We start from the raw sequence: 19,175 nt of genomic DNA, 5'->3' as shown, positions 1-19,175 counted from the left end.
AAGTATTAGTTTTTAACCCAGTCTTTCCTGCAATACCTCTTTGACAAAATACCTTCTGTTTTTGTCTGTTACTGTTTCTCTCTACAGTAACCTACTGTTAAGGTTACATTATTAACATGCGTCATTAACATTGTGTCCTTACCGACACAAACTGTCATTAACGCAGCAATGATTTATTTGAATTATTATTCAGAACGTTGTTTGCAAAAATTATTTTAACCCTTCAGTAAAGATGATTTACACAATAAAATTACAATATTTGTCATAAAAAGCGAAATATTGTATCTTTGGCGTGTATTAAAACAAGTGATATCTAAGGTTAGCATCAAAATTTTCCATGGCATGAAGAATATCATAAAATCCCCTAATTTTAAATGATTTTTTAATATCTGTATTTACAAAAATGGACAAATCTTGAAAGTAACTATGTAAATGTATTACACTTTTATAGAAATTAAAAAAGAAAAGTGTATAAAATTACCGTTATTGTAATGTTGCGGTAAGGACATTTTGTAAGAAGAAGAGATGAAAACCATAAAAAAATAAACATGTTCCAGATTAAAATCTTAACATCTACATTCAATTTTGTGTACATTTTTATATGCATTACAGACTGTGATGGTTAAAATTGAAATTCATAGAGCTTGATTTTTTTTTTTTTTTTTTTTTTAATTGGGAGAGTCAAAAGTGCCTGTAGTTGCAGAAACACCCATATATGTCCCAATAGGGAAGAAAAGACTATCACAACTTTTATTTCATGCTGACTTTAACACTGAACAAATTACACACTTCAGCTTTGAAAAAGATTCTAACATTAAATTAATGATGAGAAAGTTTATACTGCTCACTTATTGAACTTAATTTAATAAGTTCAAGTAAACTTTACCTTATGAAGTGTAAAGACAAATACAAATCATCAGTGTGCTGTGGAACATACCTTCGTATTCGTGATTCATAGTTGGCCTTCTGTTTCTTCAACTCATCTTTCAGCTCTGTTATCAGGCTGTTAAGTGCTGTTGTGCTAGTGTCAGTATCTCCTGTGGCGTTCACCATATCTTCAACATTTCCATTCTCGCTGCAGCCTGCACTGCTCACACACATTTCCAGTGCTTCGCTGCTCTCTGTGACCTCTGAACTCCTGTCCTCACTTTGCCCTTGGACAGGCCCTCCGACTGACCACTCCACCTTCACAGAGTTCAGTCCAGAAGGGTCACTGCCCACGGAGTCAGCCACTAAGATCTCACAGGAGGACGTGGACCAGGGCGTGCTCGCGACACTGGGTACGCTGAGACTGGATGAAGTCACATTGTCGTAAGTGGACAGGCGGTTCGACAGGGCTGAATCCTTTCCCATGCGCTCTCCTGACGAAGTACGCCGGTGGCTGCGTAGAGAAGAAAGCCCGTTCATCAACCAGTTGCCCGTACTGGGCAAGGTGGACACGTCCACGGACGAGCCCCCTATTTTCGCGGGCTGAGCACGTACCCCTCCGCTCTTGAAGGAGTATTTCCAGGAGGGGAGGGATTTCATCTGCTTGCTGGGGCTGACCGTCACCCCAGCTTTTCCCTGAGGTGTCATTTTGGCAGTGATAGGGGCTCCTGTACTGATATCTAAAGACGTGGCACTGTCGCACACACTCTCTGCCACTTTTGACGTTTGGCTCGGTGATGAGCAGTTCAGCATCTCCTCATCGGAGATCCACTCCGCCATGCTGCGCTGACCCCCAAGACAACTTTCGGTCTGCTCAGAAGACAGATCTCCCTCACTACCCACATAAAGACGCTCATGTTCACTGATCAACACCGTCATCAGCTGCTGAACCTGGGAGGTTCCTAAAAAAAAATATTTAAAATGACTCAGATATGAGTTTCTAGCTGTAAATATTACAATGTCTGTAAATACTTACCTTCCATCATTGAAACAGGGTCCTCTATTTTAGGCCGAAGGATATTTGGTCCAAAAACTGTTGCAAGGTTCTGAACGCTCATCTTGTTCTCATTTGCGTGTGACTGCACCTCATCTAAGAATCTACATAAAGACATACAGTAAATATAATAGATATTCAATCATCATTTATTCAAATAAGTAAAGGAATCATTTCAAAAACATTAGCATGTACAAGAAAACTGATGGAATGCTATATATTCACTTACTTGCAAATGTACTTTAACAAATTATAATTAGCCTGAGGAAGATTGTTCACCTGCTTCACAAGCTCACCGAGTCCCTTTAGGAGACACACATGGGAACATGATACATTAAAAATCCAGGAAACAAGGAAAAAATACAGTGAGCTTTTCTATGAAATCACCCATTTGAAAAAAAATCAAGACGATCACTTCCAAAAAGAAGTGAAATTAATTGTTTTGAATGTGCACTTCAAATCTTAAAAGTATATAAAAGTATATTTTAAAGATAATATAATATTAAAGGTGCGGTAAGTAGATTTTGAACAACGCTGTTGGACATTGTTGATATTTCAAATCAACCCAAACAAACCCACCCCTCTCTTCATTGCTCTGCCTCCAAAACTCACACTCCAATCCTAACCACCCTGCTCCGAGTCAGTCTCGAACCCCGGCCCAATCGCTGCTGGCAGGCGAGGCGAGTGCACTAACAATGACGTTAAACACCTCATTCTCTAGCGGTCGTCAGTGTGCAGTGGTTTAACTCACATGAGAAGCTGGATCAAAGCAGCCTCCGCGTCTGTTTTCAGGCCTTCCCACTTAGCTCTCTCCAGCGCTGGAAAGCTTTTCTAATATTATTGCGGGTTCTAAAGCACTTGCCCATTCATAAACCTTCATTCCAGTGATATTCTTTTGAGCTCTTTTGTATTGTGTCCCATCTCTCGTTCTGCAGTTTTTTTTCTTATTTTCAAATCTCCCTCTTGCTCGATCTCTCCTCTCGACCGTCATACGCCCCCTAATGCTGATTGGTTAGAGGTTTGTTGTTGGTGTCGGCCTGACTATCTTCCAAACAGTGTTTTGGAAATTGTACTGAGTCCACCTTTAATTACATAAAAGGCCACTAAAAGAGATAGTTCACCCTAAAGTGAAAATTATCCCATGATTTACTCACCCTCAAAGCCATCCTAGGTGTATATGACTATCTTCTTTCAGACGAACACAACTGGAGTTATATTATAAAATATCCTTGCTCTTCCAAGCTTTATAATGGTAGTGAATGGCGCTCCTGATTTCCTCCTGAAGTCCAAAAAAGTGCATCCATCCATCATAAAAATAATAATTCACACGGCTCCAGGGGGTTAATAAAGGCTTTCTGAAGTAAAGCAATGGGTTTTTGTAAGAAAAGTATCCATATTAAAATCTTTATAAACTAAAATAACTAGCTTCTGGCAGACGGCCTACGCAAATCGATTTACGCCAAAAGAGTAATCTCTGACATGACGCAATGACGAACGCCGAAGTGCAGAGTATAGAGCAAAACAAAACACCGGTCACGAATTAGAAGTCTAAAATGAGAATTTTTAAAGAGAAATATCGGAGGATTTCGATATAAGAGAAGAGGAGCTTGAGTTTGTTGCCGTCTGCTGGAAGCTAGTTATTTTAGTTTATAAAGTTTTAAATATGGATATTTTTCATACAAAAACCCATTACTTCACTTCAGAAGGCCTTTATTAACCCCCTGGAGTCATATGGATTACTTTCATGATGGATGGATGCACTTTTTTGGACTTCAAAATCAGGAGCGCCATTCACTACCATTGTAAAGCTTGGAAGAGCAAGGATATTTTTTAATATTTCTCTTTTATTTATTAAAAGTTTTACTTTAAAGTACATTTTAAATCATTGTTTTGATAATCTTTTGTCATACTTTAACGAAGTAAATGCATTTTGATGTGATGACTAAAGCTCATGTAAAGTACTTGATTAGAATTTTAACTGTAGTGTGTTAATATTACATTGAAAAAGTATATATTTTAAACATACTAAAATGCAACTTCATCATTACAAATGTGTAATTGTAAATATATTTAAATACATGACATACAATTTTTAATAGAAATTACATTAAAGTATATTTTAGTTTACCATCAATGCTTGTCAGAAGCCAGCAGTTCTTTAAATCTATTTTCAAAGACAACAGAAATAATAATGAAATTAAATATAGGCCTGGTTTCACAGACAGGGCTTATATAATGACCAGGATTAGGCCTTAGTTTAATAGTAGCTTTTATAAAAACATTACTGGTGTGCATCTTGAGACAAAACAATGGCAGTAGCATATTTTAAGATATGTCAGTGCAAGTTGCTTTCAAACATGCATTTTAGTCTGGGACTAAAGATGTACTTAAGTCCTACTTGAGTGGGTCAAAAAAAAAAAGGACTCAAGTTCAACTTAACATAAATTTAAAGTATGAAACATTTTCATTTATCATTTATATTTCATTTATTTTCATTTTTCATACTAAATGATATTATTTCCATAACAAGTACTCTTTTAAAGAGTACTTTTTTTTTTTTACAAGGGCAATCATTATTTAATTCAACTTCATCCCACTGAAATACTGATGTTTAGCAGACTCACCACTTCTTCATCTTTTAGCAGAAGCTGTGCACAGGTTAGAAAGTCCTCATATTTGTTAAAGGGGATCACAGGCTCGGGCAACTCCCTGAGGTAGAGCTTCAGCAGGGACGCCACTGTGTGAACGTCAGTGTTACTGCAAGAGGTCACACACAGGTCAGCAAGATACACAAATACATCAGTTTAGTTTTCTGAACTAGACAAGTATGGTTAAACTGGTCCAGTACCCTGAAAAGCAGCATAAGCCAGCCTATATACTGTTGAAACTCATGCTGGTTTAAACTGGTAGAGGGAAGCATGATCTTTAACATCACCATGAACTTTAAAAATGAAAAACTTTTTCGTGCTGACGTTAATGCACTTTATGGCATGTTTCTGATATCCACGTCAGTCTAAATGGTTTCTAAAAAGCCATTTATTGGACCTTCCAAAGAAAGCTACTTGTCTGTATTTGACGTCTACAACATCTTGAGTCTCTGCTAAATGCCTAAATGTAAAATATAAGTGTTTATATGTTGTAGAGATGTTTTGATCTAGTCTTACCTGTCAAACAGAGGCTTATCACCACAGTCAAAAGCATCCTGGAGTTCTTTGACCAGGTTGGCTTGTCCTGGCATCCTAAAGAGCCCCTCCTCTTTCAGACCCTGTTCCCGTATGAAATCCACACACTGCTCCACCAGGAGAGGGGCTAGCCGTGGTCCAAACTTCCTCTCATATTGTACTGTGTCCTCCAGTCGCTGACCAAAGATACCTACAATGATACAAGCACCAGCCAAAAATGTAAAAACATGGATACTGCATGAAACACATTTGTAGACCTACCATGACTTTATCAAAATGTTAGAAATCAAAATACGTTTAACAAAATCCCAGTAAATCTCTAAAATTAACTGTCAGACTATACAATATCCTATCCTACCTTGCAGTACAGTTCTGCCTTGTATATTACAATCTTCTGCATGCACACACAAGCCACGATGAGAGAACAGACATGACAAGGTTTTAACTTCAGGCATGAGACACATGACAGATCCCTCCTGGCACAGGCAGCAGTCCACTTCAGGCACAAGTGAGCAGTGATGCATGTGAATGTGAGTGAGTGTGTGCAGCTGATCAGCAGTCACACCTGTTTTTGTCCTCTTTCATTGTAATGGTAATCCAGCCTCACAGAGCATGGAGAGAATGTGGGGTGAGCGCAAGTGATTACACAGAGAGGTGTCATATTTGTTAACCCATTTATGCCCAGATTTACACAATGCTTTTTTATAAACATACTGTTTAGGATGGTTTATATATACAATTTTAGTGATTGCAAAGTTCCTCAAGTGCTTCCACAGTCCACAGCACTGGGACTTTTCACTGTTGGTATCACTCCACCTTATGTTGCAATATTAATAATTTAAACATATTTTGTTTCAGTTGCGAAGGCAAATTTTTGATCTAATATTTATATTTTATTGATTAGTTTTATTTTCATTAATGAAAATGATTCTTAGTGCTGCAGGCGTGACGGCAAAACCTAGAAGTTCACTTTTGTCGCGTACGCGAGGGTCAGCGTACAGTGCGCGCATCAGAAGAGTATGCGTACTCTACGCGCATGTTTGTAACCGTGGGTACAGGTCGCAAATGCGCATTTAATTTTTTTTGTAGTAATTAGTTTATCCACAAGGTGGCAACCTAACCCTGGGGCCGTCGATTCACAAGGTAGTCAAAGAAAAAGTGCATAAACAAAACAGACTGGAATGTATGAAAGCAACAGCGCTTTACAGATGGATCTAAGGAAGCAAATACAACTGGTTTAGGAGTTAGTGTGCCAAAGTGTAAAGTGGATATTAGTAAAAGAACATCTGATTATTTAAGTGTATATGCTGTAGAATTAGTTGCCATTTTGGAAGCAATAGAGTGGATTGTAGAAAGTGGTGCCAACATGTTTTTAGTATGTAGTGACTATGTATCTGCTCTTTTGAGCATTAAATCAGGCACAAATAGAAACCATAAGGGCTTGATCTATGATATTTTATTTATTCATACAACCGCAGTTAGGCAGGGGAAGAATATTGCATTCATGTGGGTTCCGGCTCATTCAGGTATTGCGGGCAATGAAAGGGCAGATAACTTGGCAAAAATGGCAACTAAAAAGGAAAATGTTGAAATCAGTATTAAGTTATCTAAATCAGAGGGAAAGAGCATAGTGTGGAAAGAAATAATGGACAAATGGCAGCAGCAGTGGCAGAATGAAACAAAAGGGAGACATTTATATTCAATACAAAGCAGAGTGGGTGTGTCAAGAGATAATGGTACGAGTAGGAGAGAACAAGTCATTTTAAGCATGCAGAATAAGAGGGGCATAGCAATCTTAATGGCACTTTACAAATTATGGGGAAACACCCAGCAGGAATGTGCACACAATGTCAGGAGTATGAGACGGTTGGGCATGTTTTAATATCTTGTAGGAGGTTTATTCAAGAAAGACAAGAAATGATGACCCAGTTACAGAGTTTAGGACGGGTAGAGGGAAGTGTTAAAAGTATTTTAGAGTGTGCAGAGAAACAAAAAGGCAGGAAATATTTATTAGGTTTTTTAAAAGAAACTGGATTGGAGAAGAGAATATAGTGTAAAGGGAATTTAATACAGTAGGTGGCAGTAATGCAACAAATTGGATGCCAGCTGCCGTAAAAACCCAAAGAAGAAGAAGAAGAAGAAGAAGAAAGCAACAGCGACAAATGGAGGCCTACGTAGACGCGAGATTATGCGAAGAGGTTAGAAAGCACCCTCATTTGTACAACTCAAGCATTAAAGAATACAAAGATGTTTACATGGGTTGTAACTCGTGGCTAGAGATTGCTCAAAACGGCGCTTGCGTTGAACGCCTGTGTATGCATATGAGTCAATGAAGTATACTTTCCAAGGCCGTACGTGTAAAAAAACGAAGCATACCCAGGGCTTAATTCGCCAGTGGTTCCCTCAAGATTTCCCTATGGGATTTTATAATGGGGTTTTTTAATTTATGAGAAAAATAAGGTATGTGGTAAACATATGCTTTCTTCTACAATGTAAATTACACACCCATATTGAAAATGCAAATTTTGAAGCTTTTGTTTATTTTAAAAACAAACACCGCACTCTCTTGTCTCGTTTTGGTGCATCAGTCTTTTTAATTACATCAAGAATTCAGTTGTGATTCGCAGTCAAAACTCAAAATCTTTTATTTAACACATGGAGGAAAACAAACATTTCAGCTCTCAGGCATTCTTCATGTGTGACAGTGTGTGTGACACACTTAAGAAGGCCTGAGAGCCTGTTTTGTTCAGAGTGATTCGGACAGTTTAAACATGTATGTATCCAACCCAGCAGAATTCTACACAGAATGCTGTATATTAAATCTAAAAGGAGGACCTATTAGACTTAATTTTTAATAAAACTTTGGCTGTCACACGCTGCTTTGCCAAGCTGCGAAGTAAACTAAAAGCTATTGGCTATTTTTAAAAAAGGAGATGAGTCACTCGATATGTCCCGCCCTAACTTCCTGTTTCAGTGGAAATGCATTTCAAGGCACTTCAGTGGGACTTTAGGGCAAGACTGAAAGTCCTGTAGCTGTTGTGTATAAGAGATATGCCCATAACTGCAATCTGTCTGGGTCCTGTGATATATAACAAAGGCTGTCTGTGGACTGTGGTGGATATTTAATACCATTAAAATAATATTAAAATGTTTGCCATTTTTCAGACACCCCTAAATAATCCATGTTATTAAGACCTGTAATACAATGCCTAAAGATTCAGACACTGTCATTCAGACTCTGCTAGTGCTGTTGTTATTTTAGTTAGCTTGTCTATCAGCCATGCAGCATGATATAAGCTGTGCGCCAGATATAGATAACCCGCACAAGGTGAGAATAGAGAAACAGACACATGCTTGCTAGTTTAGTTTTATTGTTTTCTTGAAATCAGCAGAGTATGTTGCCTCATAAGAGAGAAACAAATGCTTAGTGATTGGTCTTATTTGTGTATGAGATCCGTCCAGGTATATAAGTTACCTCCTCCAAAGGGAGCCCAGATGACACGTCTGATGGCTTTGACCCAATCCTCCATGTCATTCTGGGAGTTTGCCATGAGCAGGAAAGCCTCATGGCTGAGAGCCGATCTGTCCTTCTCTCCTGTACAGCCTATGGAGACAGAGAGTGGGAAAAACGAATAAATCATTTGATTGACACTAATAGCATTCAGTCTTTCCCTTGACACTTCAAATGACAGACAAATACCAAAACATGAATAATTCTATTCATTTACGTCATTGCAAATGCTTCTACTATTTGTAGGCCTATTATAACACTTGAAAACGCATTTCATAATTGTAACACAGTTCGTATGATGGGGGAAGAAGGAGGCGGGAACCGGCGAACGTTCAAACAATAACCTTTAATAAACTAAACAAAGAACAAAAGGAAAGTAATGCCGGCAGACCCTCGCGGACGTCTGCCGGCCACACAAACATAATAAAACAAACTAAAGTCCAGGCCTGGTCCTCTCTCGTCCTTCACTGTCGTCGCTCCTCCTTTTATGCTTCCGGAGCTCCTCCGTGAGAGACTCGAGGCCGGTGCGCCTCACAGGTGGAGCTCGTTAACTCTCGCGTCACCGGCCTCGCGCCGTTCCCTCACGGCTCTCGCCCGCCCTGCTCGTCACAATAATTATTTGTGAGCAATCATTAAAACCCACAAAATGCTAATACTGTTGCATAATATACTTCATGCTAGTCTTTGTGACTTAACAGCTATTATGTTAAAAATACAATTGATTAAAAATTGTAAACTCAAACAGCGTTCTAGGATGAATGATGGTGCAGAAAAATCATTAATAATTAATATATATACAACCTGAATTCTGGAAAAGTTGGGACGTTTTTTAAATTTGAATAAAATGAAAACTAAAAGACTTTCAAATCACATGAGGCAATATTTTATTCACAATAGAACATAGATAACATAAGTGTTTAAACTGTTTAAACGGACAAATTTTACAATTTTATGCACAAAATGAGCACTTTTCAAATTTGATGCCTGCTGCAGGTCTCAAAATAGTTGGGACGGGGGCATTTTTACCATGGTGTAGCATCTCCTCTTCTTTTCAAAACAGTTTGAAGACGTCTGGGCATCGAGGTAATGAGTTTCTGGAGTTTTGGTGTTGGAATTTGGTCCCATTCTTGCCTAATATAGGTTTCCTGCTGCTGAAGAGTTTGTGGTCATCTTTGACGTATTTTTCATTTAATGATGCGCCAAATGTTCTCTATAGGTGAAAGATCTGGACAGCAGGCAGGCCAATTCAGCACCCGGACTCTTCTACGACAAAGCCATGCTGTTGTAATAGCTGCAGTATGTGGTTTTGCATTGTCCTGCTGAAATACACAAGGCCTTTCCTGAAATAGACGTCATCTGGAAACCTTTATATACCTTTTAGCATTCATAGTGCCTTCCAAAACATGCAAACTGCCCACACCGTATGCAATTGTGCACCCCCATACCATCAGAGATGCTGGCTTTTGAACTAAACGCTGATAACGCTGGAAGGTCTCCCTCCTCTTTAGCCTGGAGGACATGGCGACCGTGATTTCAAACAAGAATGTCAAATTTGGACTCTTCTGACCATAGAACACTTTTCCACTTTGAAACAGTCCATTTTAAATGAGCCTTGGTCCACAGGACATGACGGTGCTTCTGGACCATGTTCACAAATGGCTTCCTTTTTGCATGATAGAGCTTTAGTTGGCATCTGCAGATGGCACGGCGGATTGTGCTTACCGACAGTGGTTTCTGGAAGTATTCCTGGGCCCATTTAGTAATGTCATTGACACAATCATGCCGATGAGTGATGCAGTGTCGTCTGAGGGCCCAAAGACCACGGACATCAATAAAGGTCTTTGGCCTTGTCCCTTACGCACAGAGATTTCTCCAGTTTCCCTGAATCTTTTGATGATGTTATGCACTGTAGGTGATGAGATTTGCAAAGCCTTTGCAATTTGACATTGAGGAACATTGTTTTTCACAATCTTTTTAGGCACTCTTTCACAGATTGGAATTTCTCCGTTTGAACATTAGTTATGTTATCTATGTTCTATTATGAATAAAATATTGGCTCATGTGATTTAAAAGTCTTTTAGTTTTCATTTTACTCAAATTTAAAAAACGTCCCAACTTTTCCGGAATTCGGGTTGTATAAATATACTTTTATTCAGCAAGGGTGCATTCAATTGGCAGTAAGAAGGATGCAAAAGTGACAGTAAAGATATTTATAATGTTACAAAATATTTCTATTTCAAATAAATGGCGTTCCTCTGATTGTTAAATCAAAAAAAGCATCATGGTTTCTACAAAATATATTAAGCAGTGCAACTGTTTTGAACATCAAATCAGCATATTACAATGATTTCTGAAGGATCATGTGACATTGAAGACTGGAGTAATGATGCTGAAAATTCAGCCTTGCCATCACAGCAATATGTACATATTATTCTCTTTACAATATTTTGTAGTTAACTAACCACTAGATGGCACCATAGTCATGGGGAAATTTCACATGGCCAAAATTGTGATTTCTCTTCATGACATCATCCTTCATACCAGACATTAGCCATAGCAGCACAGGAGAAAAGTGGTGTTTTGTTCTTAAAGGGAGGACATCTGATGAAATTAAATGTTCCATGACTTTTGGAGAAGCTATCATTTGAACTTAAATTTGAACTGATTTAAAAAATCATTATGTTAGTGTTCTATTCAAATGAACTATAGAGATGAAGAGTTTATATTAAGTTGACTTGCTTTTCAATGGTTGTCAAAAGCACATCATGCATTGTTAAATTCATAGCATTATGGAACTGTGACTACTTTTCATTTCCTTCCTCAAACAGCCCTCCCTCTCCACCTCCCAAAAATATCCACAGCATAAATTCTGTTCAACCTAGTTTTTGTGGATGGATGGTTCCATTATCTGTCTGAGCCTGGCTGCAGACTGCAGAGTATTGTCAGGTAGCTAGTGGCTGTGTCAGACAGCACACATACTGTAGGACTCCCTGAGGAGTGCCTGACTGTCTCTGATCTACATGTCTGAACGATAGTGGGAGTGGATGATGCATTGCTTCTGTGCTTGTGCCTTTGGCAGATGCACTTCCACTGCCTGTATCTCGTATGTAATGGCAATAATCAAAAACCTGACTTTGTGGAGAGGTGAATGTGACCTTTTCAGAGAACACAAGCTGTTGATTCCATTGGGACTAACATTTATTTCTCTTTAGAAATGGGTCTTTTGACTTGGTGATTTGTCTAATATTGACACATTTGCATTGGTGATCATTTGTCATTTGCAAACTGAACTATAACAGACAGAGAAGTGTGTAAAAATGTCAATTAGTTGTCTCCCAAAAAAGTGAAGTGTTAAATTGTATTTTTCTTTGCAAATATATATATATATATATATATATATATATCTTGTAAATTATAAAACTTGAATTGCATCATGCTCACTCATACTCATTTTGCAAGGCCAAAGTTAAGGTCAGAAATAATCACTCTGCATTCACAACATAATTTTGAATTCCCAGGATTTTAGATGGCCTTGCAGTCCCTTATCTGCTACTCAAAGCTGGGCTAAATTGCTCTCATCCACATTCTCCTAGCGTGCATATCACAAACAATGATTTTACTATGATATTCAACATATTTCCATGGTAAGGTCATGGATATGGACTATTTATAAAATGAAGGACTGAACAGTGATGTGCATTCCACTGGTGGTAAGAACCAAAAAAATGCCATGCCTGTTTTACATGATGCATTGTTCAAGATAAAACATGTACTTGGGAATTTCATCTCTTGGAGAGTTTTTGCACGGAAGTGAGCCACATTTTCTTCATTAATGTCCCATTAGCACTATCACACATATATATGTATAATAAAAACAATATTTCTTGTAAAAAAAAAAAAAAAAAAAATCTTAATGTCCTTTAGCCTCAATTAGGTGAATGCTTAATATAATATTAGTCATAATTTAGTTTCAGCTGTCTTTGAGAATTAAAATGTATCATTTTGTAAAATTCTTGTAACAAATGCTTTGGAGTATCATCTAAAACGCACTATGAAATCACGCTGTAAGAGCTCAGTCAGCAGGTTTCAGGTGGCTGCAGTGTGTCTTCCTCTCTCATGTATCAGAGAGAGATGCAAGGCAGAGTGAAGCCAGAGGCACAGTGTGTGGTTTGGCCAGCAGTAGACTGGGAGGACATCCAGCACGACGGGCCTGAGGCTTTCAGATGAAAATCTTTATTTTGAATCCAGCACTTTGCAGACACACTTGCCTTGAGATGTAAAAGTCAGCGACTTAACTTAATGAGAAATCTGACACCAGTATAATGTTCAGCAAAACTTTATAATAACAAACATTAATTTATTTACTTAAGAGATAATTATTTAACATTCATTCAAATAATTTTGAAACTTTGAATAATATATTTTCAAATACTGTATATAATATACATGATCTATCTATTTAGGGCCTAAAATTAACAGTCACCAAGCGCCAAATGCGAGTAAAAATTGGCATTGGCGAGTATATGAAATGGAGTCAATCACCAGTTGGCCGGTAATATTTTTTTTTTTAATTCTAACAATGCAATGTTGTGAGAACATGAACGTGAACAAACGTGAACGACGCTCAGGACAGTTGACAGCCAGTGCTGCATAATCACGAAAGTAAGTCTTGCCTATTTAATCCGTGCTTTAAATCTTAAAGTGACAGCAGCCTAATAGTCCTGCTGTTGTCTGTGTTAATGTTCATCAAACAACAAAGGACAAAGTTTAAAAACAAACAAAAAAAAAAAAACACTCACTGTTCTTGACTGTAGTATAACAGAACATCACAAAAAGAAACAGCTGCATTACATCATAATTATTAATGAACTAACTTCATATGAAATGTGAATCAAAATGAGCAAGGAAAGGGGTAAAGTGTCAGTTTCAGATCAGAGAGCAGACGAACACCTTTCTGCATAGCTCAGGCAAAATTACAGGCCCTCACATTCACGCAAGACTATCTTAAAGTGACAGCAGCCTAATAGTCCTGCTGCTGTCTGCGTTTTTAATGTTCATCAAACAACAAAGGACAAAGTTTAATAAAAAAAAAACCCACTCACTGTTCTAGACTGAATAATTATTGTAATTTTAATAAGGATTAATCTCTGTTTAGTTTATACAGTAAAGACTATGCAGACTATATTTACATTTATAGCCTATTAGTTAGGCTATAGGGTTGTGACGGTGAGGAAATTTTTCCATCGGTTAATCGACATACCGGTTACTGGTATCATCGAGAGGGAGGGGGTGCACCTCGCTATTAAATCACTAATTTGAAAGTGAAAGTAAAATGCGCATGGCCGCATGGGCATTCATAACAGTGCGGAGCAGAGCAAGTGTTTTCAAGTTGAGTTTCCATAGGAATGAACCGAAAATGCTCGGCGCCAGTAGACACTCACCGTTGTGAATGGCCATGGGCATTTAACTTTCAAATTAGCGCCAATTGCTTGAATGGTGGGTTCATTATAATTCTTATGAAAAACACACCAACTAGAAAAACACAACTAATCCTTTGCAGGTTCCCTGTTAGCACAGGGTTTAAATCCAAAATATTACCAAATAGATGCTTTGAAACCATTTTGCTTTGAAACCAAATCTTCCGCCATCATCTTGTCTCTCGTAATAAATGAAATCTGACTCCTGCTGCTGGTCTGTGCTGTGACTTTTGTTCAGCTCACGCTGCATTGAGCAGATGCATTAAGTTTTTAATTGTAGTGTCTGTTTTCCAACTGAACTAAATGATTTTTATACTGTAAAAAAATCAAAACGACAGTGGGGGACGGTGGGCAAGTGACGTAACCGACGTTTGGGCTGAACACCGCTAACACCGTCAACACCGACTATTGCAGCAAGCCTATTAGGCTAGTAGTTTTAGCTGTGGTATCAAAATTGGAAAAGAGAATTGTGAATTTTTACTGGTATCTAAAATTTTGGTGTCATAACTGCCTGTTTTTGCAAACAGTTTCATGGCTGGTAAATTCAGTAAAAAGTATATCAATCAATCGATCAATCAATCAATCAATCAGTCTCTATATCACCTAGAAATGCCTGAGCAACCAATCAAAACACCATAGGAACCACCTAGCCATGCCCTACCAACCAGCCAGAACACCATAGCAACCACTTAGAAATGCCTTGGAAACCACCCTAGAACACCACAGCAAACGCCTAGTCACACCCCATCCTGTCAGAACAACTTAGCAACCATTCAAAACATCTTTGCAAACACCTAACAAGGTTACATCCCTTTAAAATCCCCTTTTCAAACATCCCAATTTCAAACTGCACAATGCACAATATTTAAATTCAAACTTCAGACTGACCTTCAAACTGTTTCCAGTTCGCTCCAAATATCTGCCATTTGGAAACTCTTATCAGTGCTGTTGGTTTAGCTCTCTCTCTGGGGCTGCTGTCTCTGGTTCTGATTAGTGCAGATGGCAGCCCCCATGACTCCCACTGTCATAAAATCAGTTGACCCACAATGGCTTCCTTACATTCTGAGAGCCATTAGCTCTTCCTGTGTGTTTTTACTTTGCAAGGATATTCTGAACTTTGTAATCATTAGTCTATGATATCCATGGTTATGTCTATATGACAGACGTTTATTTAAACATATAACCAGGAACATTATAGATAAATGTTTCTCAACCATTTTTATCTTATGTACCCTTTCACTGACATCAAAAAAAGAAATGTGTTCTTTTTAACTTAACTCATTTAACATTATCATTATTAAAATGGTCATTACACTTTTAAACTAAAAACAATCGATACTGTATGCGAAAAAACAAGTAGCTTAGTTTTAAACTGAAGCAGTGTGAGAAATATAGAATCTGTTACAGTATTACAACTGCACATAGTTTGATATTGGTTTGAATGGCTGAGATATTAAATGGGACAATAACAGTAAATAGACTGAAATAATATTGTGGGAAAGTGTGTGATAAGTGTGAAACAAGTACAGAGCAAGTACCGTTCTTAAAGTTTGGGGTCAGTAAGATTTTTTTTAAAGAATTGAATACTTAATACTATTTAGCATTGATTAAATTGATCAAATGTGACAGTAAAGACATTTATAATATGATTCTACAGCATTCATCTGATTTCTATTTCAAATACATGCTGTTCTTTTGAACGTTTTATTCATTAAAGAATCCTGAAAAAATAAATTTTTCATGGTTTCTACAAAAATAATAAACAGCACAACTGTTTTCAACATTGATAATAATAAGAAATGTTTCTTGAGAACCAAATCAGCATATTAGAATGATTTGTGAAGGATCATGTGACACTGAAGACTGGATTAATCATGCTGAAAATTCAGCTTTGACATCACAGGAATAAATTACATTTAACACAAAATAATTACAAAAATCAATTTTCAAATCTTCTGAAAGCCCCAAGATTTCCTTTTAAAGTCATATTTTGTCTTTTACACATTTAACAAAGCAAAATCAAAGTCTTTACTAGTACCCCCTGGAACCCATCTGTAAAACTTGTACACTTGCAAATAGTATAACAGAACATCACAAAAAGAAACAGCCGTATAGTTACATCAGAATTATTAATGAACTAACTTCATATGAAATGTGAATCAAAATGAGCAAGGAAAGGGTTAAAGTGTCAGTTTCAGATCAGAGAGCAGACGAACACCTTTCAGCATAGCTCAGGCAAAATTACAGGCCCTCACATTCATGCAAGACTACCTCACCAGCAGCAGCTCCACTCCTCACAGCCTGTTCCAAAAATACACAACTCACAAAGCCACAGCTTCCTGGATCTTTTTCATGCATTTGACACTCCAGATGTTACAGTCCTTACAAGCCACAGCTGGATCCAACATAGATGATTTACAGGTTAAAGAACAAAACTCCCATCGTCCATAAATTCCTATCCTGCTATAAACGCCGTACTGTACTTTCACCACGGTAAATCTCACATATCGATCCATATAAGTCGCCGTCTTTATGAGGAAAGTGTGTCCTTACCCTTAGCGTGAACAGATCGGTGCTCCTGCAGCTTGCGGCAACCGAGTCCCATGTTGGCACGCGGGTGCCAAAGAGGGCAGCTCTACAGCTGTGCCATGTTAGTTACATCTCTGGCCTTCCTGGAAGGTAAATACGCAACATAGGTGTGTGCTGGGTGCATGCGATTAAGGGAGAGAGGAGAGGGGAAAAACTGAGCATGGGACTGAGAGAGACTAGGAGAGAAAAAGTGAAAGAGAGAGCGCAAAGAACCCCACAGTACCATCACCACCAGAAACCCGAAAAACAAGTCCTCCGTCTGCTTCATTCATTCATTCAAAAAAAGAAGTTGTTGTGTTCTCTCTCTTTTTTTTCAACCTTTTTCTTCCCCGCCCCCCGGTCTGTCAGACTCGCCCTCGCTAACCCTCATGAGCAGAGCCACCACAGTGCTCATCTTTGCCAAACATCCCCCCCAAACACAAACAGACCTGGTTAATCAATCTGTGTGTGTGTGTGTGTGTGGGTTGGGGGTTGATGTGACTTCACACGGGGGGGCGGTTGAACATTTCTGTAAGCCTGACGCACAAATCTCTGCATGTTGCCTGGATCTTTTCCCCTATTAAATCTAACGGCTTATTAATTAAAACTTCCCCTCTTTGAAGACATTTCTGAGACCACAAGGGGCTTTGTGTGTTACACAGATGCTTTTATTGCACTTTGCCAGAAGGCTTTAGATCTGAGCTTTTAATGTACCAAACTGCAATCTTCACAGACAGAGCGTGATGCTTCTGTCAGCTGTAAGGACATGCTCGGATCAGACCTCCCTACTCCAGTCTGCAGTCGTGCTTTTGTGTTGAGAGCAGGCGTAAATAGAGCCATTGTTTGAGTGACTGATATAAAAAGACCAGGACTTATGGAAAGTGGGTTTAGTTTGCTGTACGCAACAAAACACCATTACACAGAGAAGCTCACTGTGTCCACCTTGCAAAAGGATTATAGGGGTGACAATAATAGTCAAGGTGTAAGAAATGAACTGCCGAATTAAAAACAAATACATAAATGGAGGCCAGTGTTGAATCTCAACTAATGCATGCTTCATTCTCAGCAGAAGTTGCTAAGACTTGCCTTTTGTTTGGCCTTTTTAAGAGCTATTCTTTCTCTAACTCCTAAGAAGTGTGCAAAGACTCTCAGAGACAGGAGATTTAGCCTTTATTCACTTTTAATCTTAATTTCAATAATCTGGAAAGCAAGACCACCAAGACACATCAGAGGTTTTTGTGTCCACTCTTCATGCCAAATAATCAATGACGAATCAGTTTTATTTTTTACACAAAGTGTGATTTTCAAGCATGACAGTTTGTTCTCATCTATGTTTCGGTTAAGTATGAACTCATAAATCCAAAGTGAATATCTCGTATATATATATATATATATATATATATATATATATATATATATATATATATATTAAAAAAAAAGTAATTTATTCTTGTAATGGCAAAGCTGAATTTTCAGCAGCCATTACTTCAGTCTTCAGTGTCACATGATCCTTCAGAAATCATTCTAATATGCTGGTTTGCTGCTCAAGAAACATTATTATCAATTTTAAAACAGTTGTGCTGCTTAATATTTTTGAGAAAACCATTTTTTCAGGAATCTGATTAGTTCAAATAAACAGCATTTACTAGAAATAAAAATCTTTTGTACATTATAAATGTCTTTACTGTCACTTTTGATCAATTTAATGCATCCTTGCTGAATTAAAGTATTAATTTCTATAAAAAATAAAAAAACCTTACTGACGCAAAACCTTTGAACGCTAGTGTATAACATTAATGATTTATTCTTTTCCTTCTTTTTCTTTTTTACCTTTACCTGCTTTCATTCCATCATGTACTTGTTCATGCTTAGATTTTGCTTCAGCATGAAATTAAAGTATTAAAGTTAATTATGACTTAGCGCTTAAAGTCTCAGAAAAGAATACAGACACCTCGGTCCTGAATGCCAAGTCACGTGTTGGTTTAGGTTCAACTTTTACGTTCAGGTTTGATTGCTGTAGCAACAGCTTGTGATATTTACTTCTTGTAAATGAAAGAATTCTCCCATCAGTCATTTAACGATATAGTCGAGTGTTGCTAGGCACCTAAATAAAATATTTCAATAAAAGGCAAAAAGACAACAGCATTTCACTATTACATCATCAAAGCTATATAAACTTGACCCTAGCAGATGAGTTTCATAATGCAAACAGATTTTTTATTTAGGATTTCTGCAGAGGATGGGAATAAAAAAACATCATTAAAATTAGCATCAAAATCAAACATTACCTGTGTAAACAGAAGTGTCTCTAGTGATGTATAGTTACAGAAGGGCATAAATAAGGCAGATAAGTGGAGAAAAAAGTCCAGCTGTCAGTGTCACACTTCAAAATACAGTGTATGAGATTTTCTAATATTTGACAGTCAGTGATCGCTCTTGTGGGTTTTGACAACAAGCAGCTTTGTCAGTAAATGCATGTGTCAAGCATCTGTCAGTAAATGCAGCACTGTGGGCCA

General features: G+C 37.8%; 1 protein-coding gene across 3 annotated transcripts in view; it reads right to left on the bottom strand.

Annotated features, from left to right (window-relative positions):
* The window catches only part of arhgap22 (Rho GTPase activating protein 22), a 35,102-nt gene that overhangs the window by 2,951 nt on the left and 12,976 nt on the right, over positions 1-19,175 (bottom strand). For 2 of the 3 annotated variants that reach the window (XM_051916964.1, XM_051916965.1), the window contains exons 4-9: positions 8,579-8,707; positions 5,086-5,293; positions 4,546-4,678; positions 2,151-2,224; positions 1,904-2,025; positions 938-1,829 (exon numbers count right to left, since the gene is read on the bottom strand). In XM_051916964.1, coding sequence (XP_051772924.1) covers positions 938-1,829; positions 1,904-2,025; positions 2,151-2,224; positions 4,546-4,678; positions 5,086-5,293; positions 8,579-8,707 — 1,558 coding nt within the window. Of the gene's footprint in view, positions 1-937; positions 1,830-1,903; positions 2,026-2,150; positions 2,225-4,545; positions 4,679-5,085; positions 5,294-8,578; positions 8,708-16,644; positions 16,764-16,903; positions 17,019-19,175 lie in introns of those variants that run through there. The other variant, XM_051916966.1, reaches the window with a different exon arrangement.

This window comes from Ctenopharyngodon idella, chromosome 13, assembly GCF_019924925.1.
Source record: "Ctenopharyngodon idella isolate HZGC_01 chromosome 13, HZGC01, whole genome shotgun sequence".
Classification (NCBI taxonomy): domain Eukaryota; kingdom Metazoa; phylum Chordata; class Actinopteri; order Cypriniformes; family Xenocyprididae; genus Ctenopharyngodon; species Ctenopharyngodon idella.
The sequence above is the reverse complement of the archived record's forward strand: the minus strand, read 5'-3'. Positions and strand labels throughout refer to the sequence as shown.